Source organism: Cololabis saira, chromosome 20, assembly GCF_033807715.1.
Source record: "Cololabis saira isolate AMF1-May2022 chromosome 20, fColSai1.1, whole genome shotgun sequence".
In the NCBI taxonomy this organism is placed as follows: Eukaryota; Metazoa; Chordata; class Actinopteri; order Beloniformes; family Belonidae; genus Cololabis; species Cololabis saira.
In genome coordinates, this window is record NC_084606.1 from 10,440,919 (window position 1) to 10,464,015 (window position 23,097).

At 38.1% G+C, this 23,097-nt stretch overlaps 2 protein-coding genes across 2 annotated transcripts; both read left to right on the plus strand.

Annotated features, from left to right (window-relative positions):
* The first annotated feature begins 1,243 nt into the window (after positions 1-1,243).
* Positions 1,244-21,139, plus strand: LOC133420432 (dynein regulatory complex subunit 4-like). The gene is made up of 10 exons (XM_061710126.1): positions 1,244-1,324; positions 1,467-1,556; positions 3,558-3,740; positions 4,155-4,355; positions 10,920-10,974; positions 11,068-11,258; positions 14,325-14,456; positions 15,131-15,208; positions 15,330-15,510; positions 21,006-21,139. Exons 1-10 carry the CDS (start codon positions 1,322-1,324, stop codon positions 21,137-21,139), a joined length of 1,248 nt encoding a protein of 415 aa, XP_061566110.1. The 5' UTR covers positions 1,244-1,321.
* On the plus strand, positions 7,808-9,814 carry LOC133420828 (uncharacterized). Its single transcript, XM_061710681.1, has 2 exons — positions 7,808-9,616; positions 9,757-9,814. Exon 1 carries the CDS (start codon positions 7,905-7,907, stop codon positions 9,126-9,128), a length of 1,224 nt encoding a protein of 407 aa, XP_061566665.1. The 5' UTR covers positions 7,808-7,904; the 3' UTR covers positions 9,129-9,616; positions 9,757-9,814.
* Positions 21,140-23,097: the final 1,958 nt, after the last annotated feature.

Here is a 23,097-nt window from a genome sequence, read left to right on the forward strand (position 1 = left end):
TTATATGATAGAGAAGCAGGAACATGTTGTGTAAAACTGTATAATTTTAATAATATGAAGAAACAATAATAAACACATACCCATATATATCTATGTATATCCATAAACATCTCCATATCTCTCTCTCTCTCTCTCTCTCTCTCTCTCTCTCTCTCTCTCTCTCTCTCTCTCTATATATATATATATATATATATATATATATATATATATATATATATATATATATATACACTATATATATACACACACACACACTATGGCATGCCGTTCAGGAAATTAATCTTTGAATATGGAATGAAACAACAAGATTATTTTCAAGTATTTTTACTATATCATTGGTTACTGATGTACCTGTCTGCTCCTCTTCCAGCAAATACATAGAGAAAATAACAAAATATGACATATATGGTCCAGTCATTTGATTTGGTGCCCCTTCATCGGCTGCTGCCCGTGGGCGCTTGGCTCGCCCGGTTCAGTAGATCAGAGGTTTTCAACTGGTTTTGTCCCAGGGACGACCATTATAACCAAGAAACAACTCGAGTACCTCTGCTTTTGGGGATGTTTGTTTTATTTTGCACCTTGCTTTTAAATAAGAGTATGGGCCTATATAGGCTATTTATTTGCAACAGTGCATATTTTTATTTCCACCTTTTGCTATAAAAAAAAAACAAAGGTCTGCCTTGAGGCCAGGTCTCCCTTTGGCCAGGTCTCCCTTGAAAAAGAGATCCTCGATCTCAATGGGACTAACCTGGTAAAATAAAAAAAAAAATAAATAAAAAAAAAAAAACAGTCAATGAAAAATGAACAATACGAAGCCAAGAGGGCTTATAAAATTACAAAGTTCACTCTCACTCATTTTACATAATTTGGATGGGTAAATGAATAGTAAATGGGAAAAAAATTGAGTCTAAAGAATAAATATATATATTTTTAAATATTATTGTTTTTCCATTTACAATTTCACGGACCACTTGCAATACCGCCACGGACCACCAGAGGGCCGTGGACCACAGGTTGACGTCCATGCACTAGATGGATAATCCGGCCTAGACGGTATAGAGTTTTAATGGATATTAAAAACAAATAACAAATAACGGTATAGAGTTGTATTATTAGTACATATTTATATTTGCATATTTATTTATTTTATTTGTATTTATTTTTTTTGCCATTTTTTTGTCATTGCCTGCTGCAGTGTTTCTGCGTTGCTATGGAAACACCTGTTGGTCGGGACCTGGACGGAGCCGCATTTTTGCCTGTTTTCTGCTACATCCAAATCATACATTACTTTTCCTACCGCTTGATTTTACCAGCATAACCGATGGTAACGAAATTGATAACTGTAATTAGCTGAAGTGAATTATTATCTGAATAGCAGCTGATTACCCGCAGTTGACTACAGATACCGACCGAGACGGGTGCAGTTATGCTACAAAATGTTAACCGACATGTTTATTATTTTTCAGCCGTCTAAAAAGAAAGGTACAAAGCCTGCCAAGGCGAAGACGCCCACTTTGATAAATGGCCTTACCATGGAGGAAATGTCGAAGGAGCAGGTTAGACCCGTGTGGTTGAAAAAGTACATCAAAGTTGACCTTCATTAAGTTTGTACTCTGATACTGACCGTGGTTGAATTGGTTTGATATTGGATATTATGAATTCAACACCCATAAAACTTGTGATACATACCACTGATTTTGGTCATATTGCTTGTGATGTGTTCATGGTCATCTATATATCACAAGAGAGTAATTATTATAAAATCATATTATGGGCTGATTTAATGAGGTTTAATGAAAACAATCAGTGTTATGTATCACAAGTTTTATGGGTGTTGAATTCATAATATCCAATATCCTTTTTTGTTTTTTGTTTTTTTTGTTTGTTTTTTTTACCTTGTCTGCACACATATTAATGATTGATACCATGACGGTAGAAACCAAAGGCAAATGTGCATTATTACTATATTTAATATATATGTATATATATATATATATATATATATATATATATATATATATATATATATATATATATATATATATATATATATATATATATATATATATATATATATATATATATATATATATATAATACATATGCATACACATACATAAATATACACATACAAACCCAGTGATTTTTTTTAATTTATTTTTTTTAAATAATATACAATATCCAATATCAAACCAATTCAACCGCGGTCTGATACTGTAAGGTTAACCATCAAAACCCCCAAGTCCCCAATCTGGGGATTCTGATGAGAGAATGCAAGTATTAGCAAAAAAGGCTTAGGGTTCAAAGGGACATTTATCTCAACCAAGCTGCTTTCTGCTCTCCAATAGTTTGTGAAATGATGTTTTATCTAATTTTTGCCTTCTTAAATATTTTCACAAGTAACTTACCCTTCAAGAACTCTCAACACTCATAGTCTCCGAGTAATCAATCACTGTGCAATAATAATAATTATAATAATAATAATTATAACATATGCTGTAACAATGCACCTTTCATTAACCATTTCTACCTCATACTGCTGCACCTTTCACTTGAAAAAAAATTGTAGGCTATATATGTTAATAAGAGAATTTGTCTATTTACTGTACAGTGAGCGAAATGACCGGAGTCAAATTCCCTGTCTGGCATGTTCAAACTTCAGAGGTGTCAAAAGTATTCACATTCATTACTCAGGTAGAAGTATAGATACTAGAGTTTAAAAATACTCCTGTAGAAGTTGAAGTATCAACTCAAGTTTTTTACTCAAGTAAAAGTATAAAAGTACTGGTTTCAAAACTACTTAAAGTGTAAAAGTAATGTAAGGGGGAAAAAAGCCATTAAGGACAAAAGCCATTGAAAATGAATGCATCTTAGTATAATGCAAATATATTAAAGAACCATATATGTGTACTATTGAGCATTAACATGTGTTTCAGAGAGCAGGAGATATGATGACTAGTTGCCTATAAGTATTGTAATGGTGCAAAAAGTCAAACTTCAGAGGCATGTTATCATTTATCCTAACCTTTATTGGAATGTACATCCAAGTTTAGTTGCAGGAATCTGAGGGAACGGATGTAAGAACAAAACTGGACAAGAACATCTGAAACAACCACAACCAAATTCACTCTATCCGGATGGAGCAATTTAACTGGATAGTTTGTTTTAAAAGGCCGAAATGAAATAGAGTAACGAGGCTGTTTTTAAAATGTAAGGAGTAAAAAGTACAGATAATTGCGTGAAAATGTAAGGAGTAAAAGTAAAAAGTCGTCTGAAAAATAATGACTCCAGTGAAGTATAGATAACCAAAATTTCTACTTAAGTAAGGTAACGAAGTATTTGTACTTCGTTACTTGACACCTCTGTCAAACTTTGCCAATAAACCTGATTGTGATTCTGATTCTGAAGGAAGTAGGTTGTTTTCGGGGGTGAATACATTATTATTCAATTCAACTCAGTTCAATTCAGAAGGATGTTCTATGGTGACCTTTCAGTGTGACATAAAAATGTTGAATGGGTCAGACATGCCCTCATCACAATCAGTTTCTGTGTTTTAGATTGAAGAGCACTTTGCACACCTTCGAGAGGAAGTGGACAAAGAGAGGGAGGAGAGAAACTACTTCCAGCTTGAGAGGGATAAGGTCGACACCTTTGGGGAAGTTGCTGACAGAAAACTAGAGATAATAAACTCTGATAAGTTCATAGAAGATGATGAGGAGCGTTTCCAAGAAGAGATCAAAGTAAGATTAACACACAGATATTATGCAGCTACATGATTCAGGGACTTGACTAACTTCAAATCTGGATTTTAAGACAGAATAATGGGTGGTTTTTTTTGCTGTACTTTTTGACAGTCATGTGTGTATAATGGATAACTTTGGTAACATACTGTAAATAGGTATCCCTCAACCACCTCTTTATCACTTTTGGAAGTAGGTTTGTATTCTTTAGGATGGAAATACAACATGTTTAGTGCAGTCAGTTGTTTACACATTTGATTAAGACATTTTGCTTAAACACCTATGAAAAGTTTCTTTTAAATGTTTTGAAACCGAACAAACTTTTGAATAGGTTTTTAAGGTTAAAGCAAAGATTGTCTATGATGTATTTATTAGATAACACACTTCATATGTATACATGTTTTTCCTCTCTAGGTATATAAACTGAAGGTTAAACACCTCCTCTGTGAACATGAAAACACAAGATCTGAGCTGAAGGCAAACGGTTTAGTTACTGTTGAGCTGCAGCAGAAAGAGCAAGATCAACTGGAAACGGAGCTTCTCAAGAAAAAGAGGGCGATCGTGGTAGACATGAAGGAGCTCAACAGTGATGAACTTGTCCGGGAACTGGAAGTGGTTTGTAGTACACTCCCTTGTTCTTCATTCAAAAATATTACAAACAGATGTATGGTCCGTGCCTCTTTGTGAGACTTTCAAAAGCAAATGGATTTCAATGTACATTTTTACAATGTACATGGTAACCCCGTGCACTTAAGAAGTTCCTCAATGTCGGGTTAACCCGACATTGAGGCAACGGGTTAAATAGATGCCAGGATGGTCCGTGTACTTCGCGGCCATCCGTTTTTTGTTTTGAAATGACAAAATAAAAATAGAGAAATAATCCAAAATAATCCGTTCCCCATCTTTTGTTTTGATAATAAAAAACGGAAAACGGATGGTTATCCGATTTCATTGATGTGTTTGAAAATCGAAATTGGGAATTAAAACAGCGAGTGGAAAACTCTTTTCTCTATTTCCTATAGAGAAAACAAGAATTGGACAAATGGGGGGATTGCACATGCGCAGTAATAAATGAAGAAGGTTGTTTCTGGTTCTTTTGTTGATCAGAAGATCAGTTACTAAATGCTGGTCTAAAGCATAATCATAATACTAGACAGGTAAGCTTAGGTTATTTGACACTTCCAAAACCAACTTCTGATATACTTAAAAGATCTGTTATTTAGCCACCCAACAATGGAACACATTACCTGCAAATATGAAAAGTATCAAAAGCAAATATTTATTCAAAAGATCTATTAAACAAAAATTTATGAGTGAGACCACACAGTTAGAATAATCAATGTTTTTGTACATGATGCTTGACAAATGTTTTTCTATTTTTATATCTCTATTTTTATATTATTGCCATTTTTAATGTACTTAGATTTAGACTGACAAGTGTCAGTTTATTTTGTATGTTGTATTGTATGTTTATGTGATGTTTTATGTGGACCCCAGGAAGATTAGCAACCACGACAGTGGAAGCTAATGGGGATCCGAATAAAGAATAAAGAATAAAGAATCAGATTGAAAATTAACAGTTTTAGATTTTTTTAATGTTGAAACAGAAAATAAATCAAATATGAAACCTGGGAGTGAAACATGAGTTTAATCTGTAATCTGTCTTCACTCCGTCATGAAACTGCAATGATGTTGTGACAGTCCGTTCAGCTGCAGCGTCCAATCAATAACATGTACTGAACTCTAACATACTGCCAATTTCCCAATTTCGATTTTCAAGCACATCAATGAAATCGGATATCGGATAACGGATAACGGATAATAGATAACGATCCGTTTTCCGCTTTTTATTATCAAAACAAAAGATGGGAAACAGATTATTTTGGATTGTATCTCTATTGTGTTGCCCTGTAATTGTGTTGCCCTAGGTGTTCTTGTATTATATTAACTTTTCAATTATTTGAATATGTTAAATGACATTTTGTATATATATATATATATGGTAAACGGGCAAATAATTAGTTAAGAAAACAAAGTATGTACAGTATAATTAAATATTTAGTTGTTTTGAGACGATTTAAGAACAGCGATGTTACTTCCGGTTTCGCGATGTTACTTCCGGTTTGGTTCCGGTCAGACCAGCCGTTATTTTCCTGCTCCATCTTCTTCTCACCATTTCAGTTGTGTACAAGCAATGCTGTAAGTTAAGTTTGATATATTAGATAATTATTTTTTGTATTGTTTTGATTGTTTGAACTTTATTAGCATAAAAACGATCTGTTAGCTAGCCATTAGCATTGGTCCATCTTCTAATTTGATTCTGTATGTTTCTGTTGCAGTTTTTATCACTTATTTACATGTTCAGTCTTCAATATACTTGATGAAACGCCACTCCACGCCTCTGTCATCATTTTTTATTGAAACTGGACAAAGGTTTAGCTGAACGTTTAGCTTTGGGTCATCTACACCCGAGTGAGAACGTTACAGTAAAAAAGCAAACTTTCACTCTGACTTGGCAAGATGTCATCGCATAGAAGCAGGAGTTCCATGACGATGAGCAACACGTCAACCTCATCTGGGAGTGTCGCCCGGGCTCGGGCCAAAGCAGAGGCTGCCAAGGTGAGAGCCTCATACGCCGCCCAGGAGGCTAAATTAAAAATGGAAAAGGCTGTCAGAGAGGCAGAAATAAAGGTGGAAACAACCAGACTAGAAACACAATTGGAAGTGTTATCACTGCAAAAGGAAGCAGAAGCAGCTACTGTAGAAGCACAAATAATGGAAATGGCACAGAGTACTGTGATATCTGAGGTTGTGGAAAATAAATCAGAACGAGCAGAATCAGAAAGGGCCAAAACGGAGCGAACACATGGTTATGTGCAGGATCAGATCGAGATAAAGAGTCTCTGTCCCTCACAACAATCATCGCCACAGCCCGTCGATCACTCACCTGACGTCAAACCACTCCACAGCTATGTAACAGCGAGATCAGGACTAAACCTACTTTTGGGAGACATCTCACATCAGTCTCAATCTAGCCAGAAGAAAGATGATAACATGTACTCACCTCGAGCAAACCCACCTGCACCTAGTAACCAGATAAGGACATCGTTACCTCAACCCAATGTACCTGATTCTAGCAACGCCCAGATTAAGCCGGAAGCTATAACACCTAACGTATATACAAATACGCCTGTACATTTCTCCCCATACATCCAGCCAGCTAGCATACCAAATCCAATAGAGTCATTGGCACAGTATCTGGCACGACGAGACTTAGTCAGCTCAGGTCTGTACCAGTTTGATGATAAACCGGAAAATTATCGCGCTTGGTACTCGTCCTTCATCAGTGCAACCAGAGAAGCTAGCCTGACAGCAATCCAAGAGTTGGATCTTATGACCAGATGGCTTGGGAAGGAATCCAGAGAACACGTGACACGCATCAGGTCTGTACACGTTAACAATCCCAGTCTTGCTTTAATGAAAGCATGGGAGAGACTCTGTGAGTGCTATGCTGCCCCTGAAATCCTGGAGAAGTCCCTTTTTCAGAGGCTAGAGGACTTTCCCAGGTTTTCAGTCAAAGACTTCTTGAAGCTACGCCAGCTTGGGGACCTGCTACAGGAGATCCAAGGTGCCAAGGAGGATGGGTACCTCACAGGCCTTGCATATCTGGACACTTCCCGTGGGATCGGACCAATTGTGGAGAAGCTCCCATATCAGCTGCAGGAGAAGTGGTTGACATCTGGAACGCGGTTCAAAGAACAAAACAGCGGCTGCTTTCCTCCATTTCACTATTTCTGTGACTTTGTGAGTCGCGAAGCCAAAAAGCGAAATGACCCGAGCTTCATGTACCAAAGCTGCTCCACAATCCAGACAAGACAAGAGAAATATGATGGGAAGTACACCAATAAAGCCATCTACGTGAACAAGACCGATTTCTCCACCACTCAACTTGACCCAAGTAAGAACTGCCCGCTGCACGGCAATAGACCTCACCCTCTCAAAAAGTGTAAAACCTTCAGGAACAAGTCACTCGACGACCGAAAGGCCTTTCTCATGGAGAATGGAATATGTTTCAAATGCTGCTCTGCAACTTCTCATCTTGCCAAAGACTGCAAGAGCGAGGTAAGATGCTCCGAGTGTGACAGCACCAGACACGATGCGGCCATGCATCCCGGCCCATCACCTCAGTCAACCGGAATGGCTCCTCCAGCATCACAAGAGAACGGCGGGGAGGAAGAAGTACGTCCTAAAAAGACTGAAGTGGACGAGGCGGACTTCAGTCACACAGAGGTCAACACAAGCTGCACAGAAATATGTGGTCCAGGTCAGTGGAGTCGCTCCTGCTCAAAAATTTGCCTCGCAAGGATCTACCCCAAAGGGTCAAAGGACATGGCTATAAAGGCCTACGTAATAATGGATGACCAGAGCAACCGCTCTTTAGCTCGACCAGAGCTCTTTGAACATTTTGGCATGGAGAGTGAAATCTTCCCTTACCGTCTCAGAACATGCTCTGGCATCATTGAAACATCTGGAAAGAAAGCAGAGGGACTTCAGATGGAGTCATTGGATGGAAAGATCCACATCTCTCTCCCACCACTCACCGAGTGTCCTGACATCCCAAACAACCGGAGTGAGATACCTACCCCAAGCGCAGTTAAACACCTGCCTCACCTCCGTCACATCGCTCAACAAATCCCAGAGCTGGACCCTAAAGCAGAGATACTAATTTTGCTTGGCAGAGACGTTCTACGGGCTCACAAGGTCAGGCAGCAAGTGAACGGCCCACACAACTCTCCCTTCGCCCAACGTCTGGACTTAGGGTGGGTAGTCATTGGAGAGGTCTGTCTGGGGAGTGTACACAGACCAACAGTCAATACATACAAGACTCATGTGCTTGACAGTGGCCGGCCTTCTATGTTCAAACCCTGCCCAAGCTTCGTGCGCATTAAAGAAACAAGACAAGGCACCAAGCATGACAACAAACCTGTCCCTTCAGTGGAGATGGGTGGCATCAGCAGCCGGAGGGCCTCCGAGATCGGAGAAAACCTGACCCTCGACAGCACGATGGACGCAGCACCACAGAGAAAAAAGAAGAAGAAGAAAGCTGCCACCATTGATCTGGAGGATGACCAAGTCAACTTGTTAAATGGTCGTACAGGAGATCAGACCACCGATGGAGAAGAAGTGGTGAAAAAACCCCGAAAGAAAAAGAAGTCAAAAGTTGCAGAATCTGCACTTCCTGATGATTTGGATGTGGAGGAGGACGACATCATCACCGGAGTCAGGTCAGGGGTCCCTCCTCCTCCTGGGGACTTTACAGAAAAGGACCTATACATGAAACAATGGAGACAGGTGCAGGCTCTGGTAAACCAAAACACCGAAACATAAATACCTACCTTCCCTGGAAAAGATGGATATGTCAGAAAAGTTGAGCTGAAGACAACAGACCAAGGCAATGTGAAAACTTTTCTGAAACCAATTGCAGAACTCACTCTACTTCTGCCTAAGGACTGTTGAAGAGTCTTTGCTATTGCTTACCTGTAATCCTGAGTGACCATAACAGGTCAGGCGGGGAGTGTGTTGCCCTGTAATTGTGTTGCCCTAGGTGTTCTTGTATTATATTAACTTTTCAATTATTTGAATATGTTAAATGACATTTTGTATATATATATATATATGGTAAACGGGCAAATAATTAGTTAAGAAAACAAAGTATGTACAGTATAATTAAATATTTAGTTGTTTTGAGACGATTTAAGAACAGCGATGTTACTTCCGGTTTCGCGATGTTACTTCCGGTTTGGTTCCGGTCAGACCAGCCGTTATTTTCCTGCTCCATCTTCTTCTCACCATTTCAGTTGTGTACAAGCAATGCTGTAAGTTAAGTTTGATATATTAGATAATTATTTTTTGTATTGTTTTGATTGTTTGAACTTTATTAGCATAAAAACGATCTGTTAGCTAGCCATTAGCATTGGTCCATCTTCTAATTTGATTCTGTATGTTTCTGTTGCAGTTTTTATCACTTATTTACATGTTCAGTCTTCAATATACTTGATGAAACGCCACTCCACGCCTCTGTCATCATTTTTTATTGAAACTGGACAAAGGTTTAGCTGAACGTTTAGCTTTGGGTCATCTACACCCGAGTGAGAACGTTACATCTATTTTTATTTTCTCATTTCAAAACAAAAAACGGACGGCCGCGAAGTACACGGACCCAGGATAACTCATCACACTGGTTATGTAAAACATGTTGTAGAAATGTGCTTTCTATCATGTGGTTAACTTGCTGACAGGTGTTAGTAAATACGTTTTTACAAAATATTTTATGTATATTGGTTGTAAAATAATAGCCCAACAATAATAGGCACAATCACTGACAGCAATTCCTCCTCTATGTCTTATGATGCTTCTGGAGGACATTTTACCGTTAAAGGTTCTGATGACCCAATTCTACAAAATGTTTCTTATTTTTGGAGTTCTTATTGTTTCATCATGCATATTGCTCCTCCAACAATCTTCTGAATTTGTTCATGTTCATGAATTTGTTTGTGCTTTACTCCTCATAGTAAGTCAGACTGTGGTGTGGTGTTAACCACATAGCAAGACAACAAACCTCAGTTTTTAACGCTCTAGGTCTGATTTATGGACCATACACTTATAACGACTTTGGACCATGGTTCACAGACTAAATCCTCCCATGTCAAATCATAATATAGATGGTTAAGTGCCTGTAAGTGCAGTATTACTGATGCCTGGTAGAAAATGTCTTCGCAACATCTTTGGCCTAAATAGTCATCAACACAACAGTTTATCACAGTTAGTTTCTGTGGCTTTGTTTGCTTTTTTGTATTATCATCCATGGTAATGAATACATATTTATGATGAATTTATGAAGCAACATGATGAGAACTCATGGGCTGAAGCATTAATGTAGTCTTTTTTTCACCTCATGATATTCTAAATCTTTCAGTTAAAAGTCTTGTTTTTCCCCTTTGAGCCTCCAAATGCAGGTCTCGTTAGTGATGAAACCCACCAAGATATAGATTTTAAACACCATCAACCACTACCTTAGAGAAAATAACACAAAAAAGATACCCACTGTAACAGGAGGAGTGGCTACTGACTATTCATCAGTGTGTGACAATTTTGGAGACTGGTTGTTTCTTTTCACAGAAAAGTGTTGAAGAAACATCAAATGCAAAGAACACCGCGGAGAGACTACTAACAGGTAAATAATCAATTTACACTTCAATTTAAAACTGAATGTTTTATATCGTAAATAAATTAACCAAGAGGCATATTTTTGTCACTATTTGAATAGAAGTTGTAGCCAAATATGAGGAAAAGATGAAAGTGCTGCAACATGATCTGGAGCAATTCGGGAAATATGTGAGACTGGAGAAAGTGTCCCTAGAGGCCGGTCGCATCCTCACCTTTAAAGAAGAACACCGTTGCACTTGGGAAAATAGGAACAAGTATACATTGCCACCATGGAGATTTCTTCAATTTGAGGTATATGTGCAAACCCATTCAGCAACAAACTCCGTTTAGAGTCATTGTTCAGGCCAGTATCTTATTTTTGTTAAGCTTTTAAAAAAGTCAGTAATTAATGGACCTGACTCAATTTCATTGTTTTAAATGAAAGTTATGGGGGCAATGGTTTGTGCAGAGATCCTTGAATCTCCCTCTGCATCGTCACCTTCTCCAGTTTTTTTTTCCAAGAGATATAATGCTCCAGTGAGTCCTTACAGCCTCCTTCCAGTGAGATGTATACTGTACAATTGACCTAGAAGGCATTGTGATTAGAGGCTCAAATCTCTCATTTTATGACAAAACACTTAAATTCCACTCTTAACAGTTTATGCACAAATTGTTTTGACTCACATTTCATGATTGAGGTCTACTGTCCCCGGCTGCCCCCTGCAGCTGAATGCTGAAAGACAGTTAATGGAGATGGTTATTGAAAATAAATCTACATGGTGTGCACATCTGCACACCATACCTGTCTCCCAGCTTCTCCCATCACCTGATCCAGCTCTTCTGTTTGTAGTTATACGTTGAGAGCTTAGCTCTTATGCTTATTTACTAAACCTTTCTAGAGATGGATGAAGATCCAATGACAGGTAACTTCACTGTTGTATTAAGGTGCCTAGGCAGTGAGTGCAGTTGTTAACACCTCTATGGTCAAATGTGGTGTTTGCTAAGGTCCAAATACAGACCGGTCATTGAGTTTAAATGTGACAGTCTGTTCCTCCTAGTCAGACCCCTGCAGGTTTTACTGTCATAGCCCACATGAGCTTTAAAGTGGCTCAGTGAAAAAACTGGTCTCCAGTTTGTACACCTTACAGCCAGTACTCGAGTTGTAAAACAAAATCAGGGGGGATGGTGGATTTTATTATATGGGGACAGATAATTTGTGCTGATTACAAATAATATAATATATTACAAATAATAGCACTGACCAAAACACCTTCAGAAATACTGCAGGAATGACATAGCAGCAGTTAAATGCAGCCTTCTGTAAGCTTTAAATATCCACTGGGCTTACATCAAATACATCAAAACACAACAATAAAAACAGTTTTCTGAACTTATCAATATGCCTCTGTCCTTCACAGGATAAGTAAAATGGATCACTGCAAAAACTCAAAATCTTAACAAGAATATTTGTCTTATTTCTAGTTAAAATGTTTCATTTTTAGTAAAAAAAAACAAAACTCATTACACTTAAAACAAGACTCATCACTGGAAAAAACAACAATTTTCACCTGTTTCAAGTAGATTTTCACTTGAAATAAGTAGAAAAATCTGCCAGTGGAAAAATATTTTTTTGCTTGTAATGAGAAGATAAATCTTGTCCCACTGGCAGATGTTTCTACTTATTTATATAAGTGAAAATGTACTTGAAACGGGTAAAAATTGTCAAATAAGTTATTTTTCTGGTGTTATTTTTCTGGTGATGACTCTAAATGTTGAAATAGCAGTAAAACCACATTCATTAATGAAATGACATAAGGGATGGAAAGGGGGGATGGAAGTTTTACAGGGGGGATGATTTGGACCATTTTTATTTCAGGGGGGGATGCCACCCCCCCTCATCCCCCTTCAACTCCAGTACTGCTTACAGCCCCATATTCAGAGACTCCAAAAGGCTGGGTACTCCAAACTGACATTGGGTGTCTGAGCAACATAACACTTGGAGCCCTTTAGCTGAAGTTTCTGTCTCGATGTTTGAGTTCCCAGATGGAGGTTGAGTTGGTTGGAAGGGAGTGTGTACTACAAATAAGCACACTACAGACTGCTACCTCTCACACAAGGGGACTCCTGAAGTTAATAAAGACCAGCCTCTCCAAAAGATTGTTCCTGATTAAATTGATTATATCATTTGATTAATATCTCATTTGTTCACAGTTTTATGCAGTTGAATTCAGCTTTCATCCATATAGGTTTTTTTCTCACATAGCATGTTTATTTGCATCTGTTACAACCAAAAACGTAATAACGGCCAATAACGTAATAACTGCCAATAACGTAATAATTTTGGCCATTTCAAATGTAATAAAGCCAATAGTGTAATAATGTGCCAATAATGTAATCAAACTTTTGAGCCAATAACGTAATAACTTTTTGCCGATAATGTAGTAAGGAATTACATTATTGGCTGGTTATTACGTTATTGGCCTGGTATTAAAAAAAACCTTTCAAAATGTAATAACTGGTGCTGATAATGCAAAAAGTTATTACGTTATTGACTCAAAGGTTTTATTACATTATTGGCACATTATTACACTATTGGCTTCATTACATTTGAAATGGCCAAAATTATTACATTATTGGCAGCTATTACGTTATTGGCCGTTATTACGTTTTTGGTTGTAACAGCATCTTTTAAAGGGGACATATTATGGCATTTAATGTATATTTTAAACAGGCCTTGAATGTCTTAAAAACAATCTAAAGCTTGTTTTTTCTACATAAATCAGAAATTCAGTCTGTGGGCCATGTCTCTAGTTTTCCCGCTTCTAAAGCCTTTTTCTGTGCTTCATTCTGAGGTGAGGGGGGGCTATGATAATGAGGCTCTGCGCTGATTGGCTGCTTGAATGACGTGTAGCAGGGGAGGAGACAAAGCGTTGCTCTGGCCAGAAGAGCAGCGGCTGCTTTGCAAAGCGTGTCCACGGTTCTGCGTTAAATCGACACGTACCCTATGCCGTAGGCTCTGCGTTGGTGTAACGCGGAACCATAAATCAGCCTTTAGTCACCTTGTCTTCACACAGGAAGATTTAATGTAATTCTAAACAGGTAGACCACAGTTATTTACTCCAATTCCTCATCATTTCACTTCTTATGTTACAAGACAAATGAATCATGTTAAACTGTAAAGAAATCACAACACTGAATTTTCACAAATGGCAACTTTATTGTTAAAATATACAAATAACATTTATGCACTATTGCTGGCTCAAGGAAGGACCGTGCGTCTTCTGAAGGTGTCGTTGAACAGCTTCAGGTGCTTGGAAGATCTGAAACCACAGAAGAAAAATGTATTACGGTACTAATAAAACTTGTTTTTCATAATAGGTCCCCTTTAAGGAAGAAATGTTTGAGGACGGGGACATGCCTTCTGTTTTGCAAGATACAGTTTCTGCTGAGCCTGTCACCAAAGCCATGGAAGATGTTGTGAAGAGAACAGAATTCTCCCCAAACAAAAAGGTTATGTTGATTTAAAAAAAATATCTTTTGAGTTTTCTATTGCTACCTGAACACCTTTAGTTGTGGCTAAGAGTGTGTTGAATGGTTTGTAGCAGAAACTTTAAATCAGGGGTCGGCAACCCGCGGCTCTAGAGCCGCATGCGGCTCTTTAGCGCCGCCCTAGTGGCTCCTGGAGGTTTTTCAAAAATGTTTGACCTTTTTTTTTCCTTTTTTTCTTTTTTTTTCTCTTTTTTTCTTCCTTTTTCCTTTCCCCTTTAATCTCGACATTTTGACTTTTTTCTCGACATATCGACTTTTTTGTCAGAATTGTACTTCAACATTAATCTCGACATTTCAACATTTTTTTCTCGAAATTTTGACTTTTTTCTCGACATTTCGACTTTTTTTCTCAACATTTCAACTTTTTTCTCGAGATTGTACTTCAACACTAATCTCGACATTTCAACATTTCTTTCTCGAAATTTTGACTTTTTTCTCGACATTTCGACTTTTTTCTCGACATTTCGCCTTTCGCCTTCATTCTAACTTTTCATTTTTTGCAGCTCCAGACATATTTTTGTTTTTTGTGTTTTTGGTCCAATATGGCTCTTTCAACATTTTGGGTTGCCGAACCCTGCTTTAAATCATACTATGCATAAGACACGCATCATTTGTAATTTGTTTGTTTTTCACAGGACTCCATTCTGAGCCACAAAAAAGACCTTGAAGACCGGAAATTGGAAAATGAACTCATGGAACAGAAATTCAGCAAGGTAAAAGTTGAAAATACTGATTTGGTTTTCAAAGTTCAATTTCAGAGTTCAAATGCAAGCAGGTGTGATGAGAAACTAACGTTTTATTTGTTTCATGTATGTACCTGCACATTTCACACAGCTTCAGCTAGAGAGGGACGAACTGTTCAATTCATTCCCTCAGAAGATTCAGAGCATGCAAAATGAGGCAGAGCTGAGGAACACAGTGCTGAAGAAGAAGCTGCAGGCCCTGACAGACACGCTGGAGAAGACCCGGGCTCAGCGTTCCTCTTTGCTCTTAGCTCCTACCCGGGACCACACTGGCCGGAAAAAAAAAAATACAATTTTGGTACTGCTGTAGATTCATACCCCAGTGCTCTCTGTTATGGAAGCCTGCATTTTGTATATGTTTATACAAAAATATAAAATAACCATGTTCTTTTTTTGCTTGCAGGAAAATCTTGATTGTAGGACATCTGCTATCAAGAATTTAAAGTACAAAAGAAATATGATTTCAGTGGTAAGTTGGACTTTCACCTGCTTAAACAATCTCCATGCTTTTGTCTTAGTGATTGAGTTTTAATCTACTTTTGTATTTATTTATATGTACGTGAAACAAATGTGCATCTTACAGGTCCTGAAGCAAATCAGAGTTCAGTGTGGTCCCATGAATGAGATCTTGTGAAGAGACTGGTATCAACATGTACAGCAAATCCTGCTGCTTTTCTGTTAAATTTGTCAAATCTTACATATTATTGTGATTGTTTCCTGATTGTTTCTTTTGATGATATTGATGTTCAGCTATTAAAATGTCTTAAATGAATTGCTGTTTAGATCATTATGATCTGGATTCGCATTACTTTGGGAATTCTCTGGGAATTTTCCTTTTTTTAAGGACTTTTCCATTAGAAAATACATTTTATTCTCATGGTGCCCTCCACAAGCAGAGAACAGCAACTACAAAAGCAGGGGATTTCAGAACTAAGGAAAATTAAATTTAAAAAAAGCTACTGTAGAATAATTATTGATGACAAAGATATTTTTCAAACACTGCATGAGGTTGTATCCTCTTGGAAAAGGCAATCTGGTAGTGCGGAAGGTAAATACTCTGTGGATGTTAGATGTTTGTTTTGATATGTCTACATTTTTTTAAATGTATATTTGAATGTGTGCTACTTGAATTCTATGAGTCAGGGGTTGTAATGAACTGATTATCCAATAAAATTGATGTGGACCCGTGTGATCAGGAGTGGGAGCACCTTCAGGTACATAGGAGTGCAGGATGTGGAGCTCTATGCGCTTTTCCACTAACCTACTCGGCTCTACTCATCTCAGCTCGTCTCGACCTTGTTTCTTTTCCATAACAATTCAGCAGAAGTAGGAGGTTGGAGCGAAGCTGCTGTGATGTATTTCATTGTGTGATCTAAACGAAGAAGACAACAACACTAAAGATGTAGAACCTGGAGGAGATGATAAATGTGCTGCTGGGTCTGTGACTTGTGTTCGATATCAAGTTAAAAAATGAGAGTGAGAGAAGCTTCATGCGGCGAAGCTTTTGAATTTTTTTTTAGTTTGTCTCGGCTGCTGAAAAGTCCATTGGGAGCCGTGATCAGCTATGAAGTGACAGAGCTCCTGGTGGATCTGGTCGTTCCTTATCGCCCGTCTAGATCCCTTTTTAATTCTCTCCTCAGCCACCAGGTTTATGAACATCTGCACCTCAGAGTTGGATCATCAAACAGACTTTTGCTGCCATTGCCTGTTGAATAAAATTAACAACAAGCCGCGAGTCGCTCTTTCGCTGATTTCCGCCTCCTGACTCAGACGTTTGACTCCAACCCCCCGACCAATCGGTGGCCTGTAGTGTGATGACGTCAGATACAGCCGACTCAGCTGCTTAGAACCTCGGCAGAGTAGAAAAGTATCTACTAGGCACATTAGACCCTAGTGGGAAAGAACCAAACCAAGTGGAGCTGAGCCGAGTAGGTTCTAGTGGAAAAGCGCCATATGTGCAGCACGGGACCTGGCCCTCCTTCCTGGATGTGCTTACTTCCTATATGGTCATTCGTCTTTTTTGCAGACAATTAGTTCCATCCACCCCTCCACACATAAATGTGTGTGCATGTGAGTGAGTGAGTGAGTGAGTGAGTGAGTGAGTGAGTGAGTGAGTGAGTGAGTGAGTGAGTGAGTGAGTGAGTGAGTGAGTGAGTGAGAGAGACAGAGAGAGTGTGAGAGTGAGTGGGGAGTGGGGTGGGGTTTGCAGGGAAGTGCCTACTTCACTTTGAGCTACTTAACAGCAAGACTGCAGCTTGTCAGGCTGAAGAATAGTTTCTGGGTGGCTGGAGTGCAGCGCGGGGGCCCACAGGGGGCCCACAGGGGGCCCACAGGGGGCCCACAGGGGGCCGCTTTGGCTTCAGTCCTGCTCCCGTATGTCTAAGACTTTAAACACAACTGGGACGAGAATTGGACTGACGTCATCCATAGGTTCCTGAGGGTGCTTTTGGGGGCTCGTTGTCTTTGTACGATGGGGCGCCACGTTGCAAACCAGTGGAAGGGACAGGTCTGAGAGCAGACGGGGCCACCCCCCCTTATGGCAATCACAGTCAGTGTTGGATTTTAGGACCAAAGTACACTAAGTACACACAAGATCCGGTAGTAATTAGAAATGTATTTGACCAAATTTTCAACAGGAAGGTTCTTCAGCCGGAAGCAGGTAACAGTCCTTGGAGGAATACAGGAATCAACAGGAAACAGTGCTGACTGGCAGGCTAGTGAGGGCTCTGGAACAGGAACACTATCATTGTGGGCGTTTGATGATGGCGACAACTCTGTGCAGGGGCTAGCTGGAGGTGATCGAGGCAAAAGCAGGATCAGTGGATGTTGTGGATGAGGGTTGGGGCAGAGACAAGAAGACATCATCAGGGGCAATCTGGGGTCGAAACCAATACGTCACCTATGGAGTGAAATTGTGGAACAGCCTGAACATGGAGCTAAAACAGAGTCAAAACATCACCATTTACATTCTACAATCTACATTCTATTCAAAATACAGATGCGAATAGACATATAGATATGTACATTTAATAATATATGTAGATATATAGACGTATATTATGGATATAGATATGTTATATGTAGGTACTGTATGTATATGGATATATTGAGTTGGATTATACGTACAGTATTTGTGTATCTATATCTCTAATATATATACTGATTTATAGTTATATGTAGATATGTCGATATATGGATTTATAGTAATTTTTATATAATTGGAGGTAAATATATAAACCAGTGTATATATAGCATATCTACTCTTATATAGTTATTCAAGTATATTTTTATACCATTGCTGTCTATTGTAGTATTATGGTAAAGTAATGATAATGTAATACTATGCATTATAATTACTTCTATTAGTACATACATACATAGTAGCACAACTAAATGCTGGGCATTTGTTTTGTTTTGTTTTGCTTGCTTTGATTTGTTTTGTTTTTGACTATATTTATTTATACATATAATTGAGTATTATATCACTGTATAGAACAGTTATCAAAGTAGAGATGTGTGTTTTGCCCAAGTGCTGTACATATATATATATATATATACATATATATATATATATATGTACATATATATATATATATATATATGTATATATATATATATATATATATATATATATATATATATATATATATATATATATATATATACATATATATATATATATATACATATATATACTTATATACCTATGACACGCATGAACTACTTACTTATAAAACACACATCTCTACTTTGATAACTGTTCTATACAGTGATATAATACTCAATTATATGTATATATAAATATAGTATATATATATATATATATATATATATATATATATATATATATATATATATATATATATATATATATATATATATATATATATATATATATATATATATATATATTTGTATTCTGTTTTTTTACTTTTTGTACTCTTTTTTTTAACATGCATGTTCGAAATAAAATCTTCAAATCAAATCAAATCAATCTGATACTGAGTGCTGGGAAATAAAGCATGCTCCAAAGTCAATCTGGCCCTGAGTGAGGCCTCAGAGCAGCTTAAATACTGGCTGATGAGCACTGAAGCAGATGTGGAGGTGTGACAGGAAGTGATTGAACTCTCTCTGTGCACCATGAGAGACCAGAGCAGAGTGTGACAAAGATAGATAAGATGAGGACTAATGGAGATGAAATAAGAACGAAGAGATGAAACGAGGACTAACTAGGATGAAATGATGAAATAAGGACAAGCAGATATGAAACAAGGACTAACATATTTAAAACAATTTAATGAGGACTAGCAGAGATGAAACCACGACTTGCTGAGATGAAACGAGGACTAGCAGGTCTTTTTTCCGCATTTCCAGGCTGAATTAGTTTCCTCTTTTCCACCTTTTAACCTACATTATGGGATGTGAACAGAGGTTTGGGTGAACTGCTCTATAACATCACATCATGAGAAAGCTTGACAGCAGGACATTTCTATCGTCCTCTTCTGACAGCAGAAGAACTTCTTCATGTTTGATGGCAAAGTTTGCTGGCGGGGTTTTTTTTCTTGCCCTCTTCTGGTCCTCCGTTGTGCGGCTGGTGGCCTGGGTTCGGGTTTCTTCCTTGTCGACTTCTGGTCTCTCAGGAGGCGTGGTTGTGCCCTCCCTCCTCCACTGTAGTTGCAGTTCAGGTAAAAGCTTGTTTTCACTTTTTCCACACACACAGTTACACAGACATACACACCTGCTCACTCACCTACTGTAAATGCTCACCCCACAGTTTTGAGGGACAGATAATCGCAGTGGCCTAATCCTGATTCAGTTTTAGAGACCAGGGGCCTCATTTATAAAGCTTGCTTGCGCACAAAACAGGGCTTGAAAGATGCGTAAGCCACCTTCTACGCAAAGGTTGGGATTTAAAAAGAAAAAACTAACCGAAAAATGTGTGTATCTCTACGTATCTCTGTGTTTGAAGCACAGCGTCAGTGTCGTGAACCTCCTCTTCACCCACCGCTTCCAACTGGAGAGTGACTGAGGACAGGACAGAACAAATGAGTGCCGGGCCACTCTACGGAGCCCCTAAAGGGACTCAGATTTTTTTTATACATATAATGAGTTTTACGCGCGCGTGAAACCTTTACGCGCGGGCATAAGCCTAAATTATGGTTCCGCGTTAAAACGACGCAGAGCCTACGCCGTAGGGTACGCAGCAACGCGCACCTACGGCGTAGGCTCTCCGTTGGTGTAACGCGGAACCATAAATCAGCCTTAAAGGTTTCACGTGCGCACGTAAAACTCATTATATATATATAAAAAAATCCCTGTCCCTTTAGGGGCTCCGTACCACTTGGCCTCCACCTTCAAATCACACCACTTCTTTTTTTCTCTGCACCATCTGTCCGTGGCACTCACGGTGTTTTATTTTATACTATTTATACTTTTACTGTGACCACCAAATAATGTCGGGATATGAGGCGAATTCACCTGCGCAACCTTACAGCTGGACTGTGATTTATAAAGCAAACATTGCGTGCAAGTGTGCGTGCACACGGTTTTATAAATCCAGATTTTTTTTTGCGCCCGTCATTTTCGGCTTTTGGGTTTACGTGCACTTTTAGTATGAATCCTACACACTCTTTTATAAATGAGGCCCCTGGAATGGTTGCTGCTTGTGCCTCTGCGTGTTCTCGTTTCTGTTTGTTTGTTTTTTCTCTTGCAGATTCCAAAGGCTTGTGTGACCGTTGTGTGTTTTCCTGTGTTTCTCTTATTTCAGACCTGCAGGGATCCCATCCTCACTATTACATGATGCTCCTCCAGCAGGGATCCCATCCTCCCCGTCACATTCATATAGGTCACTGGGCAGCTAAAGAAGTAAAAACATTCGCTTTGGCTTTCGGCAGAGCTTAGTCATAAGCAGAGCTGGGTAGAGTGGCCAAAAATTTTACTCAAGTAAAAGTACTGTTACTACAGAATAATATGACTCAAGTAGAAGTAAAAAGTAGTCATCCAAATAATTACTTGAGTAAAAGTAAAAACGTACTTGGTGAAAAAACTACTCAAGTACTGAGTAACTGTTGAGTAACGTCTGGTTTATTTTTTTAACACAACCATTCAAACAGACAAAAGTACAAAATAATTATCTTCAAGCAAATTAAATCAATAAAATAATAAAATAAATTAAAATGAATAAATTAGCTTAAATTAATCTTAAAGTAAATTCAAGTACTTTAATAAATAATAAAATAAATAAAATAATAACAGAATAAAAAAATGCACAAGTAGCACAAAATTTTTAACCAGGCTCCGCAGGCAGAACTAGAACCATGAACTCATAGAAACTCTGTGTGTGTTTGAGTCTGTGTAAATGTGAAAAAACATGCAAAAACAAACATTTTTCCCAAAGAATCACTCAGTGATGTCATGAGATTGACACATACTTGGATAAAAGGGATAAAAGAAAAGTAACAGCTCAACGTGGCCTAATGTAGCGGAGTAAGAGTAACAGTTTCTTCTTCACAAATCTACTCAAGTAAAAGTAAAAAGTATAGTGATTCAAAACTACTCCTAAAAGTACAACATTTCCCAAAACTTACTCAAGTAAATGTAACGGAGTAAATATAACTCGTTACTACCCAACTCTGGTCATAAGGAACAACAACTGGTGGCTGGATTTCTGACTGATGTGCAAAAACAATCAAAGCTGGGACCCAAACATGTGAAGAATGGCAGCAGGTGGACGCACACACCTGTACAGGCTCTCACTCTAACAAAGACGTAACAACTTTACATTGTAGAGGGGTGAGTCATTTCTCATCGTCACACGAGGAGGGTTTGGTCTCGTTTCCAAGCAGAACTGACAGTCGCCAGTGAGGGGCAGTGCAGTCCTGGATAAGGCTGTAAGGTTGGATACAGCACTCTTTACTTGTGTCTGTACAGTAGTAGAGCAGAACCAGAGCACTGGGATTAGCAGAGTGTTACATGGTCACATGGGTCACACTGCAGTCTCCTGAAACATCACAATCAAGAAGACAAGGCAAGTTTATTTGTACAGCACAATTCAACACAAGGTAATTCAAAGTGCTTTACATCAACATGAAAAGCGGCAAGACACAATTAAACAGTAAATAACAAATAAAATGAAATAAAATGATGAGAAAAGAGGTAAAATAATAAAAAGCACAAGTTGTTAAAAAGTAAGGGCAGTAGAGTACAGCAGGTACATCTCATTCTTACAATGGCAAGAATTAAGTTTCCATACGGTCAAAACGTACAAAGACTGGCTCAAATACAGTATTACTAAAGTAATCTGTGCCGATTCGTGCAGTGAATCAAACCAATTTGACAATTCTACGTCACAATGCATGCACTCAGGGCTTATCCATCACTAGTGTAACTTTGCGCGGTTTTCAAAAATCACAATCAAGCACATTACTGTTTATTAGAGAGACACGCTATAAACAAAATCATGCAACAACAAGGAGATTTGCAAGTTATTTCTACTGTTATAGTTTAAATTCAAAGACTATACAAGAATTGAGTTTTTGTTTGGCATTTTAAATTTAATTTTCATAGTGTGCAATTGTTTTGACTACTCTATTTAAATATAGCCTTGGGACAAGTACAATTCTATGGAAGAGTATTAGGGCCATGCAGGAGAAAAAATATTTGAGAGGGGAAGATTTTTTTTATTGTGAACTTCAAAAAAAAAAGTTGAAATGTACAGAAAAAAAGTCGAAATGTCGAGATTAATGTTGAAATACAATTTCAAGAATAAAGTTGAAATTTCGCCTTTTTTCTCAACATTTCAACTTTATTCACGAAATTTTTACTTTTTTCTCAACATTTCGACTTTTTTCTCGAAATTG

Bases quoted from the DNA above. Each gene is read 5' to 3' on its own strand.
- LOC133420432 (XM_061710126.1), top strand. The intron at 4,356-10,919 runs GTTTGTAGTACA...TTCTTTTCACAG, and splicing joins TTGTCCGGGAACTGGAAGTG to AAAAGTGTTGAAGAAACATC. The intron at 14,457-15,130 runs GTTATGTTGATT...TGTTTTTCACAG, and splicing joins AATTCTCCCCAAACAAAAAG to GACTCCATTCTGAGCCACAA.
- LOC133420828 (XM_061710681.1), top strand. From the start codon at position 7,905: ATGCATCCCGGCCCATCACCTCAGTCAACCGGAATGGCTCCTCCAGCA.